The sequence below is a fragment of the Ammospiza nelsoni genome, chromosome 3 (genome assembly GCF_027579445.1).
Source record: "Ammospiza nelsoni isolate bAmmNel1 chromosome 3, bAmmNel1.pri, whole genome shotgun sequence".
Taxonomy (NCBI): Eukaryota; Metazoa; Chordata; class Aves; order Passeriformes; family Passerellidae; genus Ammospiza; species Ammospiza nelsoni.
This window is the reverse complement of record NC_080635.1, coordinates 37,343,918-37,370,596: the sequence shown is the minus strand read 5'-3', so window position 1 is coordinate 37,370,596 and position 26,679 is coordinate 37,343,918. Positions and strand designations below refer to the sequence as shown.

General features: G+C 41.0%; 1 protein-coding gene across 1 annotated transcript; it reads left to right on the top strand.

Annotated features, from left to right (window-relative positions):
- Positions 1-37: 37 nt before the first annotated feature.
- On the top strand, positions 38-26,331 carry ZNF318 (zinc finger protein 318). Its single transcript, XM_059469074.1, has 10 exons — positions 38-400; positions 5,365-5,510; positions 10,324-10,960; positions 12,136-13,557; positions 15,968-16,067; positions 16,795-17,081; positions 20,287-20,490; positions 20,952-21,051; positions 22,056-22,174; positions 22,565-26,331. The coding sequence occupies exons 1-10, from the start codon at positions 38-40 to the stop codon at positions 25,298-25,300; spliced, it is 6,114 nt and encodes a 2,037-aa protein (XP_059325057.1). The 3' UTR covers positions 25,301-26,331.
- The last annotated feature ends 348 nt before the right edge of the window (positions 26,332-26,679 follow it).

The window sequence follows — 26,679 nt, the reverse complement described above, 5'->3', positions numbered from 1 at the left end:
GGAGGAGCCGCGGGACCCCCGGGCCGCTGGCGCCATCATGTACCGCTCCAGCAGCGGCCGCTCCGGCCCTTCGTCCTCCTCCCACCGCCTGAAGGAGGGCGGCTCGTCGGCGTCCCGCGCCTCCCGTTTCAGCACATCGGGGCCGGGGCCAGGCCACGGCCGGCCTCCCCCGCCGATGCCCGCCGCCGCTTGCGCCGCCGCCTCGCCGCCGCGCTCCGCTTCGCCCCGTCCGCCGCCGCTGCGCCGCCACCGCTCCCCATCGGGCCACCGCGGGCCCTGCCGCCGGTCCCCGTCGCCGCACCGCAGCCGGAGGTTGCCGTCGCCGCCGGGAGGAGCGGGGCTTGGCGGGCCCCGGGGCCGCCGGGGCAGCGAGCACGGAGACGGCGGCAGCAGCAGCCGGGTAAATACTGCGGTGCACCCGGGGGCTCGGTGCGGGCCCTGCCCCCGCCCGGCCGGCTGTCAGAGCCCCTAACCCGGCGCGGCCGGGTCCTCGCAAAATTACACCGGCCCCGGGCTCTCCCTGTGCTGAGGGAGAGCCGCAATTCCCCCCTATTCCTTAGAGAGCCAAATAGAGGAAAAAATAGATTTCCATTTTAAGTGATGTCTTCTCACTAGTTTCCATTGCATTTTTATTTGTCTTACTGGCTAGAGCCATTTTAGAGAAGGTTCGAAGATGATGCTGTCTTTTCGCTAAGGCAGAAGATGTCATTTTCCTCCGTTGAACACGTTGGGTTGTGCTAGTGCATAAATATCGTTTAACTTACGGGAATATAACTTTTTAGACAGCATGTTGAATGAGTACTTTGTCTGAATTCTTCCTGCTGTCACGGCGGGCGTACAAAGAGGGCTGTTACTGATTTATGTCTTTGAGAGGGATTATTTGCTAGGCACCGCTTTGTAGCTGGGGCTGTGCACAGGGTGTCCCAGTCTTCTCACTTTGTCTTGGCAAAGTCTGATTTGGGCAAGCTCTGTTTTGGTGTCTGTGGTGGTGGATGGCATCTTGGATGCAGACACCTTCGTAATAAATCAAAGTGTGAAGACTTCTTTTTTTTTGCGTGAGTGGGATTGGCTCACCTAGGTTTTGTGTTCTTGCTCCTTGGTGCAGTGATTGTTTTGTCTGGTGACTCTGAGCTGTGGTGTGTAGTAAGTTCATTGTGCATTTGTACTACCGTGAAAGAAGAGATTTTCGTACTGGGGTACTCTAGGCAGTGGTTCCATGGTCACTCAATCCAGCACACCTGCAGTTGCAAAGAACGGTGTGCTCGCCTTTCCCTCTTGCTTTGCAGTATATTCTGCCCTCTCCCGTGTGCTTAGACGTGGATTTGTAAGTGGCAGAGTGGGCTGATGTGAGGAAACAATGTAGCTGAAAGTCAGTCCAACAAAAGTGTGTTATCTCCTGGTCCATTGCCTGATGGGACACTCCCAAGGGAGAATGGGGATTGCCCTTTCTCGTGATGATACAGGTTCTTACTGGATTTCTTTGGAGCTGCAGCCATTGAAGAGCTCATGGGTGATTGTATAGTGCCATTAAAATTCAGGTATTGGTGTTATTACTTATGAAAGGTGAGTTGCCCTGGAGATGCAGGAAGATAATGTGGTTTTGAACAGTTAAGCCTAGCCAGGCTACAAAACTTGCCTCTGGCCGTTTGTTTTCACGTTGTATTTCACCCTTATCTCCATCCTCTTTAGTTTCCTGTGTGGTGCCGTTGCAAATTGCATTACTAATAATATCCACAATGAAAATAAGTAGTTTTTAAAGAGGAAATGTTTTTCTGTCTGATTCATGTCAGTTTGTGTTGTGGCTTGATGGACAGTTGCATGTTCACAACTGATGGGTGGCAAACCTGGGATACAGGATGGAACTTTCTTAAACTGCCGTCACCATCACTCAGTCTCCCATTTCACTGTATCCTCGATAGGCTGTGAACCTGTGCTGGCTGTAACAAAACTTTCAATGCTGACTGTGTTGGTAGTTCAGACTTGGAGAAATTTGATCTAGGAGTTTTAACTAGAAGCCTCCCACTCCCTCTTTGATGGGGGGGAAGGCCACTAGAAACATCCACTTTACACGAACGTTATTTTTTACAAACTCTGCTCTTCCAGTGTTACTTTACACCCTCCTGGCTCAAGTTGAATCAGTCATCTCAGCAAATTGTTACAGATTGATGATTTTTTATTGCCAGTTCTAACTTCAGAGAAGGATTGAAAAACTATCCTAGAAATTAGGCGTTAGCAGGTTAGCTGATGCTGTACTGATGAGCCAAATGGATTTTTTGTTTATTTACAGGATTACTGCATTTAAGGAAAGCCCTTCTGTAGGAAGCAATTGTCACAATAAGAGATCTTGAGACAATTAAATAGAATTCTTCAACCTATATTGTGCTGACTCTTGCGTTTGCTAAAGCCCAGCGTAAGTAATTCTTAGAGTGTAACATCCACAATTTTTCCATGGAAGCTTTTGTCCTCCAACAGGTGTTTGACTGGCAACTGACACTACTTCTTCTTCAAATTGATGTTACAAAGCATAAAATATGTATGTAGGTTTGTTTTATTTTTTAAAAGTACTGTTTACAAAAATAGGGTTAATTAGAGAAAGGTAAAAGCTGGGATTATGCTGTCATTTCCCAAAGAGTGGCACTAAATGTGATGGAAACAGAGCAGACAGCAGATATGTTGGGTTATCGTGACTGGTCAGGGTAAAGTTGTAATAAAATTTTTAGGATTTTATGACTTAAGACCCTGTCTTCTCTTCAGAAGCTTGAGAATATGAAATGTGCAGATGTGGGAAGTTACACAAATATATTAGTAAGTGGGATTTTGGAGCTGTCACAGAAAGGGCATGAATTCAGAAGCCCAAGGAAGAGGAATTTAGGTTGCAGTGAGGAAAGAGGATTTGAAAGAGGGGAATATATGCATAAGGGTGGGAGATGTAATATCTAGAATGAAGACACTGTTGGGTATGGGGTTGAAATGGAGAAAATAAATTTGAGTACAAGTTCCAGGTCATTGTCCCTGTCCTATATATGAATTGAGGTATGAAAGCAGCAGCCTCAGAGATTTCTTACTAAATTTTCTTGTTTCTAGGAGTTGTTTTGGTTTCATATTTTGTTGTTGTTGTGATTTTTTAAAATTATTATTATTTGTGAGACGGAGTACATGCATTTCCAGGTTACAGCATTGTTGCACATTTTGTTATGCATAATGGGGTGCTGGCAATGGAGCCATGTACTGGATGTTGTAGGTAGGGATGGTGTTAGTTTCCTAATAGCTGAGGAAAACTTTGTGGTGATTGGAAGAACGTGGAGTGACAGCAAAGGTTTGGGGTGAGTACTGAAAAATGTAATGGAGGAGAGGAAGGTCAGGGCTTTACAGTGAGAGGTTTTGGCAGACTTTGATTTGCTCTTGCAAGGCTGACACATGCCGTTTTTATTTATCCCTGCTGATCTGCGTGCTTGTTCTTTTTAAAGGTTTGTTTTAGCTTCTTTGCTTTCTTGTAAGAAAATTGGCTGAGATTAGAGGACTGGAGCGTGTGGGGTCAACAGAGGATGGAGAAATGACAAGCAGGTATGCAACCTGTTCAGTCATATGGCAGTGGTAACTGTGGTTTAGGTGACAGAACAGGAAGGGAGAAAAACGCAGTGCAGTGCATACATAGGTATGACTAGTGGTGGTGTTCAGCGCTCCAGATACAAAAACCTTTTAAAAGTGGAACTTCTCCAATTTAAAAAAAATACAGTAAAAAATCATGAAGTTCAAATACTTACTGCCCTAACTGCGCTCTCTGGGCAATTTGTATAGATCAGTCACAAGCAATCCAAACATCCCAAACGTTCTGAATGTAAACTATTTCTTTCCTTTGCTCAGAGTTTGTTCTGATATGTAATCATCACTTCTCTGTCTTCAGTGGAGGTGATTGCCATCTGTATGCCCACAGTCTTGATGCCTAGAAGATGGCCTTGAAGATAGTAATTTCTTGAGGCAGCCCTCAAAATTCAGTGTTACAATGGGCACAAGTCAGAACGTGTTTGTATGAGACACATGCACCTTGAATGTGTTGGATCTCAGCCAGGCTGTTGCAGGATCATTTTGTGCTGGACAAGGCAGTTGGTCTTCCAAGTGTGTTTTGATAAATGCTGGGATTCAGCTTAATGAACAAGACAGAAATCACTAATATGTTAGCTTAGAATAAAGCTATATGCACAATGGATTCTAGTACAGATTTGTACTGCAAGGGAATTTTGTTAGGTAAACTTGTAAAAGAATTCTTTTGCTTTTGTTGGAGATTATGTACTGTTCCTTTGGTCTCTTGGAGGATTGAGCTGAACCTGCTGCATGCTCTCAGGGTGGATGTGGACATTCAGTGCACCTGCTGCTTGCTACTGCAGTTTTCAGCAGTAAAAGCAGTGTGCAGTGCATGACTGGTTTGGCAGAACTGAAGCTGCTTCCTGTTAAGCAGAATCTATGTTGTGTTGGTTTAAAAAAGCAAATCAAGGATCTCTGTCTTTAGGCAGTCTCACCTGCTTTTTATGGAACTCCCCTTAACTCTGATCAGTCCTGTATTCCGGTGCTATATTTTAGCATAATGTGAGGCATAACTAGTTAAGCATAATTTACCAGTGATGGTGTTTTGTGTACTGTGTATGTGTACAAAGGAAGGTCTGTGCAGAGGCAATGAGCTCAGGTCTTCTCTGCTGTAGATTCTTCCAAGGCAACTTTATTTAGTTTACTCGGGTTTATCTCTACCAGCTTTAAATAATGGTAATGGGAATTTTAGACACCTATAGACGGTGTTTCTAGTGGCATTGGTGTTTTTAGTATTATGTTGTGCTTATCTGCTGAAAGCAGTATGAGGTGAGGAAAACTGTTAAAAACATCACTGCTAGGAAAATCTTTGTTTACACTGGTTCATGTTGTTACTAAAGTTGTAAAGGGCCAGAAATCCAGACACTTTATTCAGAAATTCCTGGCACTGTTTTTTATGCAATGTTTATTTAGCTGCTTCTTCACTACAAAGAAAGAAGAACAGCAGCAAATTTGTGACTTCGTGACTTTCTCTTTGGTTTTACATCTTCCAAAATGGTGATTTATGAAATGTATTTTTGAGTTGAGAATTTCTAGGTAATTTAAATATGGAGCATGTTGTTAGCACCTGGGATGAGAAGTTAAATGCAGTCAGTACCCTCCCCTTTATTTAGTAACTAAATAGAATTGAAGTATTTGGAACAGTTGTTCTTCTAGTTTGATTTTTCAATTGATCCATCCCCCCAAGTTGAATTTATTAAGCAGTGCAGAATCACTTTCCTTTCTGTGGCTGAGATTAAAACCCCCTGATTGATGGGCTTGCACTCTCTCTTCACTTTACAGAGGCGCTCTCCGAGTCTCCGCTCTGAGTCTTCCCTGGAGCACAGTTTGCGGATTACTGTTGGCAATGACCGCTATTGCGTTGGCACGCCGGAGCGAAGGAGGCTGCCTGATAGACTGGGCTCACCTATTGATAACCTGAGTGACAGGTATGCTCCTCTGCTCGTGGGGATCCACCTGGGTGAAACTGCGTGGGAATGGCTCTGCTGGATGAGATCAAGCATCTCATTAGCCCACTGAATCCCTGGGGAAGGAGGGTAAGCATGTAGTGATGCTTCCCAGGAGTATTGCCCCAGCCTCTCGCAAGTTGTGGTACAGAGAATTCCTGAACAAAAGTCTCTGCCTGTGTAACTCTAAACAGATACTTCTTTAATTTTGTCAGCTGCTTCTAAATCCCATATAAACTAAGCATGCACATCATATATTGCAGGAGGGAGTGTGATGTCAATCCCTCCAGTGCTTCCTTCCCCTTAAGGGTGGATGTCACATGGAGAATCTTCATTTGACATTTCACTGCTTCAGCCACCTTCTGTTTCTTATGAACCTACCTAGTCCTTACTGAAAGGAAGGTTGTTTGGTATAAAGGTTGTGTAAAGCTTCAACTTCCTCATTTAATTGTCTACTTTCATGATTTTTGAGACTAGTCTAGAAGAAAACTAGAAAGCAGCTTGAAGGAGATTATTAGTTTGACTTTAAAAACCTTGCAGAAGAGAACATGGTCAGACAGTCTCATACAGTATGAAGGAAGTGTTAGAATTCTTAGGATCTCTTGACTGAAGTTGGAGAGAAACAGTTAATGGAGAGAATTCTTTTGTGTTAAAATACTTCACTGCTGTGAACAGTGAAGTGTAAATATTAGTAGATACAATTAGGAACTCTTTGCCTTCAGTAGGAGAACTGGTATAATCTGGTGAAAGAAAATCAGAAAACTGTGCCAATAATTCATTCTCTTTGTCTTGAATTGCAAAATTAAAGATGGCATAGCTTGTGCTCTGGAGCATACAGTTGCACTCTCAGCTCAGGGATAAGCATCCAGCACAGCAAAAACCATTACCACTTCCATTTTTGATGCAAATATCATCAACTGTTAAAAAAAAAAAGAGAGGGAAGTGAGCAGAAGAAATGAATTTCCTGTCTTTCTCAGGTGTAAAGTTAAGTTTCAGCAGGTGTAGAAAACCAAATGAGAGTTTGGGTTTTGGTACTGTCACTTTTATGCCTTTACCTCAGTTCTCCTGACATCAGTGTTTGATCTGTAAATCCCCTGTGCGGTCTGCAGTCTTGTAAATGAAATGAGTGTGTATGCTCAGGGACAGTGCAGTGGTTGGAAGGAAAAGGCAGTGATGTGTTGGGAACTGGCACTTCTCTGGCAAATTAGGTACATTTGAGGGCAGTGGATGGTGGTGTTTGTCCCATTGCTTCATGTTCTCAGGTGAGATTTTAGATTTAACCTCTTCTGTGGTGCTGATGCGTGGTTAGAAATAACATCAGGTATAGTGCAGTTTATTTAATGTAAGAGTGAGAAATCACAAAAGTTGACTTCTCTATTACAGAACCCATAGATGCGAAACAGAATGGTAAGAATAGACTCCAGAGAAGGTTTAAAAGTGACATGAGTTAGAATGAGAAGAAGATAAAGTGAGACCATGTAGAGTTTAATCATTAAATGACTTCCTTGTATTTGTAGTGTAAGTACACAAGAACTTCATGTTGTTACTTTTTTTTTTTTTTTTTTTTTTTTGTCTGATCTGTGCTGGCTGCACTTTTCTGAGTGTTGCCCATTGTCCAGAAGCTTAAAGTATGTGACAACCAAGCCACCTGTTAGCTTTTCCTGAATTGTCTAGGTACTGCTTCTGAATTCTAAGTTTCTTCACTGCTAGCCATTTTATTTGTTTTCAAAAGACACTTGGGTTTTGATTAAGAACATTGTTTATCAAGTATTTTTCATCATGTATTTTTTCCCTTCCCTGAGAGGCTGCTCTGGTACTGGGACACTGACTTTATGTCTATCACTGGGCTGTAAAATGGTCTTTATTGTTACTGCTTCTATCACATTTTTATTTTGTATGTGGTACGTTCTCATTCTAATTAAAAAAAAGCCAAAAGAAAAAAGTGTTTCCTAAAGATGTCATTTCAAATTTTGAAGTAATTGGAACAAATAATTCTGAATTTAGTTATTCTCAGCTATTTTTGCTAACTACTGTACTTTGATATTTCAAGCAATCACTTTGACACATTATTCTCTGTAATTTACAGGGCCTTGGGATGGTAGAGAGGTTCATTAGTCTATAAAGGAAATAAAATACCAAAGGAGAGAAATCAGGGAGGCTTTTAGAGTCTCCTGCAGCAGTGGATTTTCAGGATGCCCCAGGAGTTTTTCGAAGGGTGTTTGTTCCCATGCAGGTCTGTCCTAAAACATCTGTAAGAGCTTACCCCATGTTTCTAGGGAAGCTGGTCTCCTGCACGTGTCTAAATAGGCACACTGAATGCTGCTGGACTGTGAGGTCAAGGTCACCTGAGCAGCTTCAGTTTCCTTCTTGGACCAATAAGTGGTTTTTTTTGTCTTCCAGAATCTTAATCTGTCAAAGTGAAAAATAATAAATCTTTTTCTCTCTCCCCATCTTCCATCTGTCCAGCTCTCAGTATTTTTAAGACATTCTACTACTATCTGTGCTGGCACAAGCTCTAGAGAGTATCCCACCAATTCTTTCATCTGAGGTTGATACAAAAGATAGACCAAATCACTGCAGAGACTTGGTCTGCATTAGGCTGTGTTCTGAAATAGCATTTTTTGGCATGATATCAAGAGTAACAGTTGGCTGGAATATGAACAGCTCATCTGACTCCCTATTCAAAGACTGTGTATTAAAGTGGAGTCCTGTTGATTGCTGACAGCACTATTTATTTCTATTTCTGTGTATGTGAATAAACATACCAAAAAGTAAATTACCTTACACTAGTTGTAGGTCTCTGAGGCATCATGTGTGTGTAGCCTGTGGTCTGTTTTCCATCTCTGAAACTGCAAATTCCAGTGATTCATGGATTCTTTGTTGGTGAAGGAATTGGGATGGTCACAGTGGTACCATCTTGTATCCTCTCTCGAGGATGCAGTAGGTGGTAGTGGAAATCACTGGCTGAAAGCATGCAAACCAATTCAGAGGGATGTAACTCTGTTGGACTGTATGCACAGAAAACATGTTTCAAAGAATTCTGTAAGGCAAGTAATAATTTTTCCCAAACCTGTATTTAATTTTCAGGTTTTAAATTTTAGCTGTTCAAAGTGTACTTGGAATGTCTTGCTAATTTTAAATGCAGTAGATTTGCTGTTCCTTTCTTTCCAAAGTATGATTAAAAATTCCTGTGCTTTGTCACTGCAGTCAGTTTGAATTGTAGGCAACAGCTGTCAGACATGCATCTAAATAATTTTATTTGCACAAAAATCAGCTGAAGGTATATGGTGAAACATCTGTTACTCCATCAGGTGTGTTCATGCAGCTTGTACAGGTTTAGCAGGCTCTCAGAAAACGTGCCACTGGGAATAGATATACCTTTATGTAGGTTGTGAAAACAATATTTCTTTATGAAATTTAATTTAGCTATTTGTAGATGTTTTTGTGCTTTTGGAGGAGGTGGATATGTGTAGTTTGCTGAAAACTGGAAAGATGCCATGTAATACAATGGGTACAGGTGCATGCCAGATTTGTTTTATAAGATGTGTTGGACAGATAAAGTATCTAATAAATGCTTTGCAATGATGCAAGGTAAAGATTTGTGTTGATTTTGTTCTTAAATATGCATGTGTAATTTATGAAAATACCCAGGAAAAAGACCTTGTCTGTCCATCTCTATTATTCTTTAGTCTATTGTGAAGAACTGGGGCTGTAATTTATTTGCAGATTTTTTGAAGATGTCTTCTGGCATGACTTGATTTTGTCCCTTCTCAAATCTATGGAGGGACCTTTTGGAGTAGGAGGAGGTGATTTTTGTGGATCCAGGCCATTATACATAGTTTATCTCAAATTGATTCACACAGGAAAGAGTCGTCTGTCTCATTGATGTCACTTAGGGAGCACATTTTCTTTCTTGGACAATCTTGCTAGATTTTGAAATATCAATAAGTAAAACCAGCAGATTGTAGCTTTTAAAGTGATTTGGTTTGTTTCTGCCTTATCTGAAGAGAAGTTGCAGAAAAGTTTTTAGGCATCAAGGAAAAGGCCTTAGCCAAAACAGTACCCCTAATTGTAGGTTTCTGTAGGTGTCTGTAGGAACTGGTCCAAAAGTAGATATTCCAAGAGAAGAAACTGGGTATTCTGATGTTATGACAGTTGCACCAGCCACTGTAATAATACAGAGGCTGGCACAGAAGATGGTACCATTACACTTAATCTCCTTGGTTTATAGATACCAGAAACTGTGCTTCTTTTTAGTTATGGGGTTCATGTGATTAGTGACAGTGCTGTCTGCATATCTGTTGGAAAAGTAAATGTTGGTAGAATTTGTGGTCCTTGTCCACAGCTGAAGATAAAAAAAGGATCTGGTTGCATTTGCCAGTGTGAAACTGAATTATACCTTGAATAATTCATAGGAAATCTGACCTTGGCATCTGACTGGGAGAGGCGAGGAAAGGGATTGTGGTCTGAAATATGATAGTAAGAGTTTTTTAAAATGTGTGGTCTCTCACATCCACAGAAACGAATCCATCCTATCAATTTTTCAAGGCTCTAATTCCTCAGTGTGAGTTGAATTGTTCATGTCACTGCATTTGCAGGTAACTTCCTAGGAGGGATGTACAGTACCATTAAAAATAATTCTCCCTCTCTACCCTGCATTTTAAGTACATAAAATGTTGGTTCTGTTTAGTAAGGGAGATGTTATTTTGAACCTGGTTTGGAAATTTCTTACCCTTGAGTAGGAGTAAGACTTTATTTAACCTGATTCAAATACTTCTGTGTTTCTCTCACACAGGGATGATGTGGCTGATGGCCCAATATTCACTAGAGGCCTCACGTGTCCTCGCAGCCTTGAGAGATACCCAGCACACGAAGATCAACCTTCCAGTCCCTTCATCCCGAGGCACGATGAGGACTACCGCAGCCGAGATGTTTTCCTGCACCGCTCAGATTACAGCCCACACTACGGCCGCCGGGAGGAGCTGCCTCCTCGTGCATCTGACAGAGATGGAGACAAACTGAGGAGGTCCCCCTACCCTCTGAGGGCAGAGGAGAGGGGCCGAGAAATAAAGCGCCCACGGTACGAAAAGGATGAGAAGATGCATGGTGTGAGTGCTGAGCATCAGGGTTTCTCATCAGGAACGCGGAACTACCGCAGGCGGAGCCGCAGCCGTAGTAGAAGCCTGAGCCCGTCATACCTGAATGAAGAATTCCGAGAGCTTGACCGTGCAAGGAGGAAAAGAGAAGAGGAAGAGCGCAGCAGAAACTTGAATCATGATGTTTCAGGCACTGGCTACACGATCCCTGGCTTGACTAACACATTACAGACTTCTGAGCCTCGCTATACATACAGGCCTGAAGAAATCCCCCCCATGCCCAAAAAATCTATCTTGAAGAAACGAGTAGAGATGGAAGTAGAGTCTGCTGTTCAGGTTTGGTCTCTGTGTGTCTGTCCATGTGCTTCTGCTTTCCAAAGCAGTTACTTTATGATACAGACTCTTAGTTTGATTTCCGAAATAGGAAAGCCAAATCTTTGTTTCCCTTTCCTTAAGAGGACAGGTATCTTTCTGCAGGGTGATAAAAGTTTGACGTGCATTAGAAACTTTAAATGGTTATGGCACTTAATCAGGAATCATATATATATATATATAAATATATATATATATCCCCCCATTTATATATATACACACCTATATATATGTATATATATATATACACACAAATATAATCTGAGACAGAGTCAAATGTCTTTGTGGAAATTCAACCCATGACACAGAGATCTGGGCCAGCTTTCAAAGAAAAACTGGCTCTCATAGTACCACAGGCAGTCAGGATATTGATTGAAGCTCTTCCCCTGTGGCAGTGTCTCTTTCTTGTTTCTTTATAGACTTAGAGAACTGCCTAATGCTTCTTTAGTACCTCTGTTTCAAAACAATTTTTAAATTTCCTTACTCTTTTCCCTTTGAGCTATAGGCTGGGATCAGCCCTACTTAATTTGTACCAAACCTATACCAACTGAGTCTCAAAATGAGAGCAATGGACAGATAAGTGGCTGTACTACTGTGATAAACTGACTTTTTGTGTTTTAACACATCACTGATTTGCCTGATCAGTGTTGGTTTGACAGTGACATATTTATCTCGGGAGTGCTCAGATACTGAGCATCCCATTCCATACCTATTACTGGAAATGCTATTTAATAAGGCATTAATTATGAATATCTGAAGAAGTGACTGTGAATAACCTCAATGCAGTAGTTTTTATCTGACTTAAGGTGTTGAAATCCTGTGTGACCATGACTAAACTCAAAGCATATCCAAAATGATGTAACAGGGTTTCAGTTTTAAATTTTCAGTTCTTATGCTTGCAAAAAGTTTGAAATACAATTGTGGTTTTGTGTGTTCTCTGAGATAAGCATTCATTGTTGGACAGGGCATTCCAGAATCATCGGGCAACTTGGTTTGTAATCTTCTGTGTTCTCTTTCAACTGCATATTGTCTCTTCTAACACTTTTATTCAGCTGTGAACTGAAGGAGAAATTAACAGGTTCCTTTGTTCTGTGAGGTGCATAGTACCTTAGAAGTAAATAGTATCTTCTCTCTTTCAGCCCGAGGGCTTTTCAAGCAGTCCAGCCCCCAGCAAGGATCTTCCTCTTCTTTCTAGTCAGTCTTCTTTGCCCCAGAGCAACAACATAGCTCCTTTTGCTTCTGAAGTGGAAAACTTTCTCAAACAGTTTAACCAAGGCTCTCTGGTGGAGGCTTCAGACAAGGAGTTGCATGAAGGTTTGTGTGAGTGGAACCCACTCTCTGGGCCCCCCAAAGACACTCTGATATTTGAGAAGTTTGGAAGCTTCTTAAGTCACAAAGAAAAAGTAGAACCCAAGTCAGAGCCCACCGATCGCCATACTGACTTCCTGCTGCCTCATGAGCGGGCCAGTCAGGATGGCAGTGGTTTCTCCCGAATTCTGGGCATGATGGCTGATTCTGTCAGTGCTCAGGAGAAGAGGAGGCGTAGCTTTCCTGACATTGAGGACGAAGAGAAATTTCTTTATGGTGATGAGGATGAGGAGACCAAAATTGAATCTCTCCCCATAGAGAAGCCCCCAGTGAGTTGTGGCAATGAGATAATAATACAGAAAATGAGCCCACCTCCTTCTCCTGCTCCAGCTGTCAAGATGGATCCTTTAGAAGAGCCAAACGCAGAGTACGCAAAGATCCACGACTTGCTCAAGACCATTGGGCTTGACATTGGTGTTGCTGAGATTGGCAAGCTGGCTGTTCGCACCCAGGAGCGCCTCCATGGCAAAAAGCCGGCGTCCCGTTCTCCGGATCGCCGCTCCTCGGACGCCCGCAGGCGGGATGCCTGGGAGCTGCGCCGCAGCCGCAGTGACACTCGATCTCCTGAGTCGGGCCAGCAGCGTTCAGCGTCGCCTCCGGGCTCCTTCCCGCAGCCCAAAGATGCGTCCTCTCTTCACAAATCAGACTATGCTAAGAGTAAGCCGGTGGGACAGGAGATTCCTCCACATGCACCAGAGCAGCCTCTTCCTTCTGTCTCTCTCATTCCTTCAATTCCACCAACTCCTGCTAGTTTGACACCTACACCTACTTCTGTTTCCCAATACCAAATTCCCAGCTATTCCCACTACACTGCTGCTCAAATGTCCCAAAACTATGCCCCTCCCACAATGGCTCCTCCAGGATATGATGCATATGGGCACTATATGGCATATGCAGCCCCTGGCTGGCCCATGTACCCCCCTGCCCAGCAGCCTAATCCTACGCTACCAGAAGCTCATGGTCTTCTTACGATGGCCATGTCAGCGAACCCCACGCGTCCCAATCTGCGGGTGATTGAGACAGTCTCTCTGGGAAAGGATGTCCCTGACGTAAAAAGAGACGGTTCTGTGCTTGTTCAAGTCCCTACCACTCCTTCTCATTCCAAAGCACCCCTTCGTCTGTCATCACACGCTCTCAAAAATACCACAGAAAGGATGTCGGATGAAAAAAACCGGGCAGCTCAAAAGCAGAAGGTATGTTAGGTATTCTGATACTTCAGATTGTGTTGGATTGCATGATTGGTGGGGTAGAAGTTTTTTCTCTAAGGTGCACCTTTTTTTTTCTGAGTTGCTCCAGTTTAAAAATAGTTTTACCTAGTTTACTCCTGTTAAATATTCCTAAGCATTTGTCTGTATTATTCAGTGACACCTGTAAAAAATGCATTTTTAAATCTCTCAAAGTTGCATGCCATTGCCTATGGCAGAACAGATGGAATCAAATACAAAGTTGAATTTCTTTGAAGCGCAAAATCTTACAGAGAAGACACATGGTGGCCACAGCTTGGCTTTATTCTGATGAGATTTAGGTATTGAAATACCTGAAGATATCTGGGGATATGTAAAAATCTAAAGGGACAGTGTAAAGAAAATGAAATGTCTTTTTTTACTGATGTTCAGTGGCAGAACAAGAGGCCACTGAAACACAGAAGGCTCCATCTGGACATTCTACATTGTACAAAATACCATGCTTATACCTGTATTAGACATTCTTTAATACATACTGAAGCATATCATCATTCACCATCACATACAATCTTCCCTCTACATTTATATTAATTCTCTTACAAAAATCACAAAATTAGAAGAATTTAAGGGAAACTACTTGGAGGCTCTGACACCAGTTCAGGTCATGTGTGTTAGTGTTTTCCTCTTCTAATTATCTTGGTTTGTACAATAATTAGAAAGTAGTGGGGAAGAATGCATTTTAAAATAGGAAACTGTAGTTGCACAACTGTCAAAGAACTGGATGATTCCCAAAAGTTGTTTGAGTTTTCAGACTGGTGTCCACTTGGTCTTTGTTGTTAAAATAAGGGCATAGAATTGTTTGGGTATGAGGGGACAATTAAAAATCATCTTGTTCCAACCCCACTGTCTTAGACAGGGACACATTCCACTAGACCAGATTGCTCAGAGCCCCATCCAACCTGGCCTTGAAGACTTCAGGGCTAGAGTCCACAGTCTCTAGGGCAACCTGTTTCCATGCCTCACCATCCACACTGAAAATAAATGCTTCCTTTATATCTAGTTTAAATCTACCCTATTTTAGTTTGAAACTGTTGCCACTTTTCCTGTGACTACAGACCTTGGTAAAATATCTGTACCCATTTTTCTTTCAAACCCCCTTTAGGTATTGAGGCTGCAATAATCAGCTTTTATTTTAAGAGCCTTTTCTTCACTTGTATGAAGTGCTATGTCAGCAAATAAGGAAGCTTCCACTTCTTGCAGGAATAATAATTTCTTCATCTGACACAGCTGAAATTTTGTTCTTAATGAAATTTAGTACTTTTGGAAGAGCTCTCTTGGCTAAAGGTGTGTGCTTTTCTCCTGCCCTGACATACCTTTGGTAGCTCATCTGTGCATCTTGGTAGCACTTCTAAGGCTTTGTCTGCACTACAGAAATCTTTGTCTAGGGATTAGTCCACTCTTTTTTTGCTGGGATAGTTTGGAGTATAAAAATTTGCATGTTCCACTTGATGCCCCCATGCTGCAAAAAACTCAGAAGGAGGAAATGGTGCTTTGATGATAAAAAAATAGCATACAAAGCCAAAACAATAATAAAAAAACTTCTTATGTTATTTAAGGTGTAGCTTAACTGTGTTGGTAGAACTATTTCAGGAAGGATTCAGGGATCCTGCCAATATTGCTGTTGTAGAAGTGATTATCTAGGGGAGTCAAGAGGACTTGTTTGTTAAAGGAGGAGTCTGTAGTAAGCTTTAAGAGCCTTGTGAAGGTAAAAAAGTCGGGATTTGTCTCTTGAGTGAAGCTGGAAAAAAAACTGAAAGAACTTTTTGGGTTTCATTGTAGCATATTGCTTTGTTTCCTTCTATGAGAATCAATGAAAACCAGTGAAAAAAGGATTTGTGAGCTCCTCGTGCCACAGATTTACCTTATTGAACAAGAAACAAATTTCATCCTGATGTTTTTTGTCAGATTGAAGCAAAACCTAACTAACAGCTAAAAGGAGCTAGAGTCAAAGCAGAAGGCAAGGTGAAGGGCTGTGTAATCTGATGGAGCATGCTAGCTGTAGAGACTCTGCATGAGTTTTGAACAGTCATTTGTCATTGATCTTAATTAGCCCTGTAGAAGATAGTCAGCTGAGCCTAAGGGCCTTGGGAAGTGTTGGCAACAAACAGAGCAGTTTAGAGGAATACACTGCCAAAAAGCAAAAAACATTGCCTACAAACTGGGTTGAAGCATGACCACACAATATAGTTACTTTCAGATACAGAGGGAGAGGTTTATTTATTGTGTTAAAATACTCAAGAACATTTTGGGAATAGCGAGCAGTGTTCTATGTCTGGAAAGCTGAGGTCTTCCTGTTATTCTTGCAAGACTGTTTAACTTGGGAAGAGAAGAAAATCCAGACACCTTCCAATTTATTTAGGTGATAGAAGAGAGAGAAAAACTGAAGAGTGATCGAGAAGCACGGCAGAAGAAGCTCTACTATCTCAAGACTGAATTGGACAGGCTTCGTAAACAGCAAGGTAAAGTGCATTACCACCCTCCCAGCCCCTGCTTCTTTTTTCTCCCCCATTGGGATGTGTCACAAGGCCTGGTATCTAGCAGGAGAAGGAGAACCAAAATAAGAATTGTCCATAATGTATTTTCATGCTCCTGGCAATGCACAACTCTTGAAAAAGCAGTGACCTAGTTACTATATTAAGATCAATTACATCAAAATTTGAGCAGACAGTTGCTCTTGCATCTTCTTGGCTTGATAAGCTATAGGAATTGTACTTTATGCATTTTAGTGCTTCTTTAGAAGAAGTGAGAAATAGTGACTGAAGATGTTATTGTGCCTTTCAATTTTTCATTAATCTTATCTGGAGATGGAAAAGTCCTCTCTCAAGAGAGCTGATTTTTTGTGTCTTTAAAACATGTTTGGTCCGAGTGAATACTTAATTCCCTCACCTTTGGAAAATTATACTTTCAGGTTAGAATAGGCAATTAACTTTTGCTTGTTTTGTCACACAGGGAAATAGTAATTATAAATTGATACTCTGTAGGATTAATGGTAATCCTTATGGAGGCACATCATGCAGATTTAGTTATACTGTACCTGAGAGTCAATTCCATCTTTACAACTTCATAGTGAAGATTTAGCCATAATATTTTGTATTAATATTTTACTTGTTGCTGGAATTATTGTACAGATCTAAAGTCAATTTTCCTCTTGCATTTCTGACCCTTCTGCTTCCTTGATTGGCTCAGGCGAGATGTTGAGGAAAAAACGTCGTGAGAAGGATGGACACAAAGACCCCTTGTTGGTTGAGGTGAACAGACTACAAGAGAATATTATGAAGGAGATTGCAGAGCTGCATAAAGAATCTGATGCAGCTGACAAGAAGCAGTCTGAGCTTGACAAAGTAGCACAAATCCTGGGGATTAACATATTTGAAAAACCCCGGAAACCGTCTGTGGAAACTAAAGATTCCTCGGAAAAGAGCAGCAAGTCAGAAAATGCAAAAGGTGTAGAGAAGACATCTTCCTCCAACAAGGTAAAGTCTTCAAGTTTGTGTGCTAACGATTTTCCCACTAAGAGAAGAGGGCACTGGGCAGACAGCTGGTCTCAGACATTTACTAAAGGATCATTTGGTGTCATTTGTTACCACATCTCATACACTGGCTTTGATGGTGCATGCAGGTAGAGTTGATGTATCAGTGTACATAATGTTCCTCAGGTTTTGTGCAGTTCAGCACCACTTACTAATCTTTATCTTGATATTGCTGAGGTGTTGGTTGGCTTGAGCAGTATCATGAGTGTGTATAGCTGTTTGGTCTCAGTACCATGCCAGGAGGACAGACTTCTTTTTTCTCTACAGAATTTCTGTCATGGCCTTTCAGACCATGTTTATAGGAGTGTTTATACAGCAAAACTCTCTGGAAGTTGGGAGCATTGTTGGTCTTCTTACTTGGTAATAATAGCAACAAATCACAAGACTTAAAGGTGATGTCATAAGATGTTTTTAAAGGTCAGCATAAGATGTTTTTTCTGTACACATGTTCTCTCTTCAGAAGTGTCAGTATGCATCAGTATGGTCTCTCTGGGGTGGTCTGTACTACTCTGGGCTGGATGTACCAGCATTCCAGAAGACAGTTTTACTTTGAAAGTAGGAAGGATACTACCATCTGAAAGGTTATGCTTGTATTCAGGAAATCAATTATCCTGCTTTTCAGATGTTTATTCAAATATGTAACAGAAATAGCTAATGTGAAATTGTAGATTAATTTTGTGTAGATCTTAGCATATATATTTTTTGCAGAGAGGAAAATATTAGTAGGGTAAGTGATATAAGGAAAACTGAAATGGCCCCTCATCAATTTATCTGAAGGGAGAATGTCAAGAGCATGGAGCCAGGCTCTTCTCAGTGGTGCTGAGCAATAAAACAAGAGGCAATGGGCAGAAACTGATGCACAGGAACTTCCAGCTGAATGTGAGGAAGAACTTCTTCACTGTGTGGGTGACTGAGCACTGGGACAGATTGTTCAGAGAGGTTGTGGAGTCTTTCTCACTGGAGATATTCCAGTACCACCTGGACACAATCCTGTCCCGTGTGCTCTGGGATGACCCTGCTTGAGCATGGAGGTTGGACTGGATGACCCACTGTGGTCCCTTCCAACCTTACTCATTTTGTGATTCTGTATTTTCTCCAAAGCCACTCAAATCTGTTTATCCTGTAAAATTTTCTTTATGCTTTATTGTGGTCTGAGAACTCATTAGGTATCTTTAATTTAAAGACTTGCTTTTGGGTTTTTTTTGTTGTTTCTTGAAACATCTCTGAAATTTACTGTTCACTTACTTTAACAAATTGTTTGCTTCAGTCACCACTTCATATAACTTAAATAGGCAAAAATGTTTGTTAAGTCCTACATTGCATTAAGTTATAGTGTTTTCTTTCCTTGAGATATGGCGTGTGTGAATATACTTCTCATTATTTTAATTTGCATTGTCTCTGTCGCCCAAACCCATAATGACTTGATCCCCTTTTCATAGTTCCTTATTTTAACATGGAAAATTGTGAGTTCTGGACAGGAACACTTGAGTATTTTCATACATATGTAGGCACATGCAACATGGCCTTCAGCCTGTACAATTCACGTTGTAATTCTGATTAACTTTTTTTCATGAAAAGAAGGATGGTGCTGGCCTTTCAACACTGAGATTGGTTGACTCTGCCAACCTGAGGGCAAAAGCTTTTGCCTTTCTGCTTATTTGCAAGGCACCTTGTGGTCTCTTGCTGCTGACCCTGTGTGTCTGTGTGTTGTAGTTACACAGTCAATGCAGAGGTGAAGCCAGTGTCACTGTGCTAAACAGACAGATCACCCTGTCTGGGCTCTAAATAGTAGCAAATTATAAAGGCATCTTTGAGCTGGGGTAATGCACAAACTGGAGTTAAGAGTGGGCTGTCACCTGTCTGTCTGAGAAGTATTGTATTTTTAAAGTTTTGATTGAGATAGTATTTTTATCGGTCTATGTCTATAAATAACATAAACATTGATGCTTGTGTGACATTGTGAACATCCTTCCATGCACCTCCTGCAGATCATAAGCTGATCTCATTGTTCAAGAGAATGTCTGCTATGTTCTTGCTGACAGAATATGTGCAAATATTCCTGAGGTCACTTCTTATTCTGCTACCAAGAACCAGATTATATTGGGAAATAGATATCTGTGGGGTGCATAGTGGCCTGGCCGTCTCTTCATTCTTTGATTTACAGTGCATCTTGTGGAGGGTGGTGTTAAGGAACTTAAAGTTTTAAGGCAGATATTATTTGACAATTTTGAATCTGCTTAAATAAATTTGTTCACTGCTGGTAGTGAATGACTTGGAAATCATGCAACCAACTCGAGTCGGCTAAATTAACTTGCTGTTCTTTCCAGACTGCCATGCAAAATGATAACATGATGGACTTTATGCCGTTGAAAATGTATCTCAGAACTCAAAATACATGTAGTACTATTGTAATCCAAATTACCAGGGCTCATTCATGGTATATTTCAGATAATACTTGTTTTGCTACAAGTTTAGTTTAGTATTAATTTTGGATAGAGTCTTGAAATGTCTGTATATCACTATATGGCGTCTTTCTGTACAGGTCAATGTAAGTGCAAACATCACATGTTTAAATCACAAGATCCTTCACCCTATATGCTTAGGTAATTAACAAAACAACATCTTTCTTTTATTATTAAACAGTAAGTTTTCTGGAGAGTTTAGGAACACTCAAATAATCTGATAAAACTGATGGAGTTAAATACTTTTAGTCACCTGATTTTTGCTTCCTTTTCCATTCTGCTTTCATCCAAACTACTTTTATAGTAACTTCTGAATGCCTCTAGGGGAACTATTTGAGGTCTTCTGGGCGCTGTTTGGCTAGTATGGTAAATTGGAACTGTTATGTGAAACCAATAAAGTGGGAAGGGTGCATGCCACAGGGAATTTGTTCATTTGGTTCCTTGATTACCTGCAACCATCCAGCCATTACATCTGGGACCCTTATTGGAACCTCTTCACTGCAGCCACGCAGCATCTTAGTCGGCAATACCAGCTCTCTGAAACAGTGGAATTAACCTGGGCGCTGAAAAGCAGGTGATATATTTTTTTTGTGTGTATGGCTTCTGCTGGAGGCAGGTTCTGAATTCTAGAGCATTTTGTCTGTCCTGCCTTGTCTTAGAGAAGTGTTTCCTTCTGTTCAATTTAGGAATCAAAAACTACTAATGAAAAATCGAGAGGTAGAAGCCCGAAGCCAGCAGAATCCTCTTCACAGTCTTCCAAACATCCTTTCCAGTTGGCCAATATTTATGAATATTATGATGCAGGGAACCACTGGTGCAAAGACTGCAATACCATCTGCGGGACCATGTTTGACTTTTTCACACACATGCATAATAAGAAACACAGACAGGTACGTTGCAGGCTTCCTTCACTAAGTGCATTTCATATTGCTGTGAATATTAACACTAAAACATACATCACAGAACTACATTTACAAGAGAACCTGAAGTAATAATGAACCCAAGAAGTAACTTATAAATTCTTTTCCCCTAATGTTGGACTTGAGCGGTTGTTCAGCTACTGGTGGATTCCAAATAGTGTAAATGGGGCCTGTGTTCAGTTTGCTCAGGTTTGCCACTTGTGTTTACCTGTTCTTTGCAGTCATGTACATTTTACACTTTTCACAGGTTATTTTGTCATTGTAAATTGCAAAGTGGGAGGGAAAAGAGAGGAAAATAAGTTGTTGTAAATATTTGCACGTTGATTTTAATGTTCAGTGTTCTAAAAGAATATTAAAAAGGAAAAAGACAAGTGTACTTGACTTGCTAGTGTAATATATGAGCCTATATACCTCTGTCACTGTGCAAATAGACCCTGGATCCTTACAACAGACCTTGGGCTTCGAAGACCCAGAGCGAGACCAAACAAGAGTCCATAAAACGCATTGATAAGATAACAGTTCCTGCCAAAGGTATGTTGATTTTTATTAACTTGGCTGTCATCCCTCTTTGCCCTCCAGCAAGTCCCACTTGCTCAGAGAAAGGAATTTTCAAAACTTTACCTTGGTATAGGACCACATATAGATAATGTATTATTAGGAAAAAGGCAAATTATTTAGTTTCTTGATGGTTCTTGTGTAAAAGGTCTTGAAGCGAGAGTGTAGGAAAAGTGTGGTTTCTTCTCTTTTTAGAGATTAGTTTTTTATTTTGAATACCAGTTATCTTTCAGTGTAGTTCTGAAATAATTTTTGCAAACATATTAGAATTCAGAGCATGACCACAGTAGTTGGCATATTTTGGTAGATCTTGCACAGTATTCCACACAGTCTTGTAGCAGACTTTTCCATTCAGTACATTTTTAGCAGAGGTCTCCCTGAAAATTGACTGATGAGTACTTGTTATAGTGCAGATACAGAGAATCTGAGACAGACATATGGAAGGAGCTGTAACTGAGTTGAAAATTAATACAGGATTTAAAATATGAACATCTGAAAGGCCTGCCAGTGATCAACTCATTTTATTAATCTGTTGTATATTTCTGGTAGTGTCCAGTAAAGAAGAATCTGCAGTGTCTTAGATAACTGTAGCAGGTTCTGTAGGCACAAGGATGCAATCTTGCTGAACTTCAACGAAAATATTTGTGTTTGGTTTATAAACCAGGTGTTTAGTATTTAAGCAGACTATATCAGAAAGATGGAAAATAGATCAAGGCTGTAGGAAATGTTAACCTACTTGAATACTCAATTACCTTAATTCAATGAAGAGCACTTAAATCTTGAACCATAGTAATAAACTTCTTCACTTTGTATGTTTGTTCCTGGTAGTGGGGGTTCCTATGTAACTGTAAGGAGAGCAGCATTAACTGTTCCAAAAAGAACGTTGCTGGAGGTTTTGCTGTTGTTCTTTGACCAACTTTGTTAAGAGCTTGGCATTTATTAGGTTTTGTTTCTCTGATAATTTTCTTTGGCCTTTTCAGGCTCTGAGTTTCTGATTCCCATCACTGGATATTATTGCCAGCTCTGTCATGAATTTTTTGGAGATCAGATCTCAGCAGAGCAGCATGTGAAAAGTCATCCCCACAATGAGAAGTATAAGGTTGGTAACTGATGTACTAGGAAAGAGACATTCCCTACCTTAGCTTCTGCTTGTTCTGTCTTCCTTTCCTGAAGAATGTCATTTAACTCTTGAAGTATATGTATTTGGTTATCTTCATTACATTCTACTGAACTAAATAAGCAGAACTTCCCACTACACCAGTACATAGAGATATTTTATCTGCATGAAGCTGAAACATGTCTACTGTAAAGTGACAGCACTGCTGCAAGCAGTTTGTAATACCTCAGTTTCTTGGTAGGAGAAAGTTCCCTGTTAGTGTTGAGATGGCACTTACTGAGCAAGTCAGAATTGTCAGAGAGCTGCATTTATTTGTTTATTTTTCATAGAAATGAAAAATGGTGGCTAAAATGTTGCTGTTTATTTCCACAGAAATACATAGATGAAAACCCACTCTATGAAGAGAGGCGAAATCTGGACCGTCAGGCTGGATTGGCTGTGGTTCTGGAGACAGAGCGCAGGCGGCAAAACGAGCTGAAACGGAAACTGGTTGAGAAACAGAAGGAGGAGAAGGATGAGAAAACCCCAAAACTAATAAAGAAGGAGGAAGTAAAGAGCATCCCAGAGTCAGGAGAAGGGAATAATGAAACCCAAGGCAAAACAGATTCTTCTGGGCGAAAAATTACGGTAAAGCTAAAGAAGGAAGAGAAGGCAGAGGAGAAGAAAGAAGAAAAGAAAGAGGAATTGAAAAAGGAATCACCAAGCCAGACCTCCTTTGGGAAATTCAGCTGGAAAAAGACTGAGAGAGAGGATAAAACGCCAGGAGCTGTTGCAAAGGAAGAGAATACAGAAGGAAACAAAGATGAGAACAAGTGTCAATCTGTGAAATCCCATATAAAGCCCATTGAAATAAAGCTGTCTGGGAAAACTGTTATTCCACACACTAGCCCATGGATACCAGTTGTTTCCACACCGACACCAACAAAAATTCTTCCCAATTTACCAGTCCCCACCATGATTTTCAGGAAGTCTAATACTGCAACAGTTAGTAAACCACCACCTTTGAACACCTTTTTATCCATAAAATCCTCTGGAACTACCACCAAACCACTGCCAGTGGTGAAAGAAACAAATGCAGATATTCTGCTGCCTCCAGATATCATATCAAAAGCTTTTGGAGGAGAAGAAGTAATTTTAAAAGGCTCAGAGGAGGATTTGAAAGCAGCAGAGAAAAATGAGTCTTCTCAGCCTGCAGATAGACTACCTCCACCTCATCCTCCACCAGCAGTCCAGCCAGCAGCTCTCATCCCTGCAGATGAAGTAGCTCCAGGTGTGTCTGAAAGTGAACAGACAATGTTGGCAATGCCTGTGAGACCACCACCACCTTCAACTGCTTTCAGTGAACAAGCAAAAAAGATAGAGAAACGAAATTCTTGCTTGGCCACAGCCAATGCTAAAGATCTCTATGATATTTTCTACAGTAGTGGTGGAAAGGGTTCAGCTGACAGCAAGCTTGCAAGTTCTGCGCTTCCAAATGGAGAAAACCCTAACATAACAAAACCTGCAGATTCATCTGCAAATCACAGAACAAGTAGTAGCTCATCCTCACTGAAAGAGGATTCTGAGGCTGTGGATTCCTCACAGTGTAATAGTCACATGACAGGGAGTTTGGTTCCTGTTGAAAATCAGGCTGAAACGAACAAGAAATCACTTCAGCCTCACCTATCAGAAATGTCAGTCACAGAATTACCAGGAAAAAACCCTGTTCCTGGTATCCAGATGCCTGCAGAAATTGGACTTGTTGATACAGGAGGTGGAGAGCAGGCAGGCAGTCTGGAATTCTGTGATCTACGGAAATCTGAGGTCCAAGAGAAGGATGGACAGGAAGATGGAAATAAAACTCCAGTTACAAACAAAAATGTTCGTGGTACCTTGGAGACAGAGACAAAAGACTGGGAAATAAAAGCAGTAAAGCCTAAGCATAGTCTGCACACAAAGACTTTGTTACCTGAGACACAGAGCGAAATTAAAAGTTTGGGAAATTCCCATTTGGTGAAGTTAAATGATAACTGTAGAACTCACTCAGAAACTGATAGTCCAGACTTGCTCTGGGGCACTTCCAGAACTAGTAATGGAAAAGAGCAGATAGTCACAACTCATTCTTGTTCTGAAAGTAGTTGGGATCTATCAAATACTCCAAATCCAGAAATAAAATCTGGTTCTAATGAGGTTGATGCTTCAGAACTGACAGAGGGGCAGACAAAAACTAAAAGTACCCTATTAGAAGCTCAAGAAAAAGTTAAACCTAAACCTTCAGGCCATACAGTGTTGGATAACCAAACCCAGAAGCAGGGCGTTGAACGATTAGTCAATACCTGCTCAAACATTGCTGAACTCAGATCCAATCTTGAATTAGTAGCTGAAAATGAAAAAAAGTCATTAGGACACACTGGATCTGATGCAAGATTAGATAATTTTCTTTTCAAGAGACCATCAGAGGATGTGAAACGCATGAAGACTCCCTCCCAGAAAGCAGAGCTTGAATTGAAAAGCACTGATTTAAATCTGGGAGACAATAAGGTAAAACATGAATGTTTCAGCATCCTTTCAGAAGGACTTTTAAAGGAAAATACAGAAGTAAAAAACATAGAAACTATTGCGTCCATTAGGCTAGAGTCCAGTAAACTTAAAAAACTGGGCATTGAAAGAACAGTGAATGAAACAGAGATTACTGATTTTACTACATTGACTTCTGATAGTTGTGAAGATAAAATTTGCACACGGATTTCTCAGAAACCTATGCTGCAGCCTGGATCACAGACCTCAAATAGTGACACTACAGAAGTGGTCATGCCAGTTCTAGAAATGCAGGGCATTTCTCCCACCTCTGAGCTACTTGTGCAAGTGAAGGAGAGCAAAGGTGGCACTGTTGAAATGCTGTCTCTGAGTTGTGACAGAGGCAGCACAGAAAGTCAGGCTTCTGGGTGCGTGGAAACTTTAATGCCTGGGCTCAGAGAAACACATGGGAAGGTGGGTGGCTCAGGAGGCAAGGGAATGTGCACCATCCAGAGCAAGAAGACTGAGCAAACAGAAGCTCCTGACAGTAGTTTGGAAGCTACAATGAAACCAGGAATTTCTGAAAGCATAGCAGAAAGCCCAGTGGGTTGAAGTAAACCCAGCCAGTCCCAATATTTGAGGAGCCAGAGCTGGGATTATGTATATGGTTTTTGTTTGTTTTTCTTTTTGTTCCAGCTGAGAGTTTTGGGTGTGTTTTGCATTCTGTGGTAGGACTTGACTAAAGTGAAACGTAAATCATCAGAAGGCAGTCACATACTTTATTCTGTACATAATTAATTGTGTAAAATGTTTTTCATGTGAATTTTGTTGCCAATTTCTTTTCTACACTATGCTATTAAAATGGAATCTTGTTTATAATGAGTGTGTCTTCTTTATTTTGGGGGCTTTTATTCTTTGACCATTCCTGGTCAAAGATTTCCAGCTCACTCAGTTTGTGTCAGTAGCACCGTGAGTAGCCCAGCTGCTGAGACAAGCTCAAGAACAGCAATTTAGAACTGAGGAAATGGAGACTTTCAGAAGAACTAAAACTCAAAATTTCTTTGAACTGTAATGCATGGGTTCAATTACTTTTGTTGTTTTGAAATGCAAGAATGTGTTCAGAGTTGATTTTATTTGTCTGTTTATCTGTCTCTGTGCTTTGTAATTCCTGTTGTATTACATCTGTACTTGAGGTGTTTCAGTGTATTGTATAAGCACATGTATGGATGGCACATCACTAAGCAAGGGGAGAAAATCTGTCCCGACTGGCTTTTGGAGAAGAAAACTAATCGGTAAGGCTCTGTGGCCTGACACCTGGACCAGACATATTGAGGTCACTTACATGATTTGAAATGGGCTTGCTTTCATTTTATTGTGATCCAGTAACTATTTGTGTTAAATCATTTAGCAGCTGACCAGCTCTGAAGAAGTAGAAGATCAGAACCCTGGTGTCAGGAATTGGACTCGCTTCATGTGATACAGACACATGCATGCCTACCCTGAATGGTCCCTGAACTATTGAGTGTGATGGTTCTCATTTGTATAGCTTGTTAAAGACTAAAGTATTAAATGTATTTCCTTGGATAAATATAACATTTTTATTTGTAAATTGTTTAAAAAAATAAACATATGGAGGTCAACAAGGCTTTCTTCTTGGTTTTTTTCCTTAACTCAGTAAAAGTGTTTTTTTTTAATTAGTTTCTGACTCCTGTAGTAGTTGATAAAATTGAGAAACTGTAGAGGATGAAGATACTCAACAGTTAGCCTGCTCAGTCAAAACCAGTTTATTCCCAGCTGAAGTCAATGGAAGAACTACTGTCAATATCATCAGTGGAAGTCTGAAGTCCTGAACCCTGTGTAAAACCAGAGGTGGGGCATCAGGGAGGGACCTCAGCAGAGCTTGAATTTCTGTAATCACTGCCTGCACATGGACCTCTGGAGAAGGCAAAATCACCGTTTGTCTTCGTTTTCCATGACTGTGTGTGAGGAAG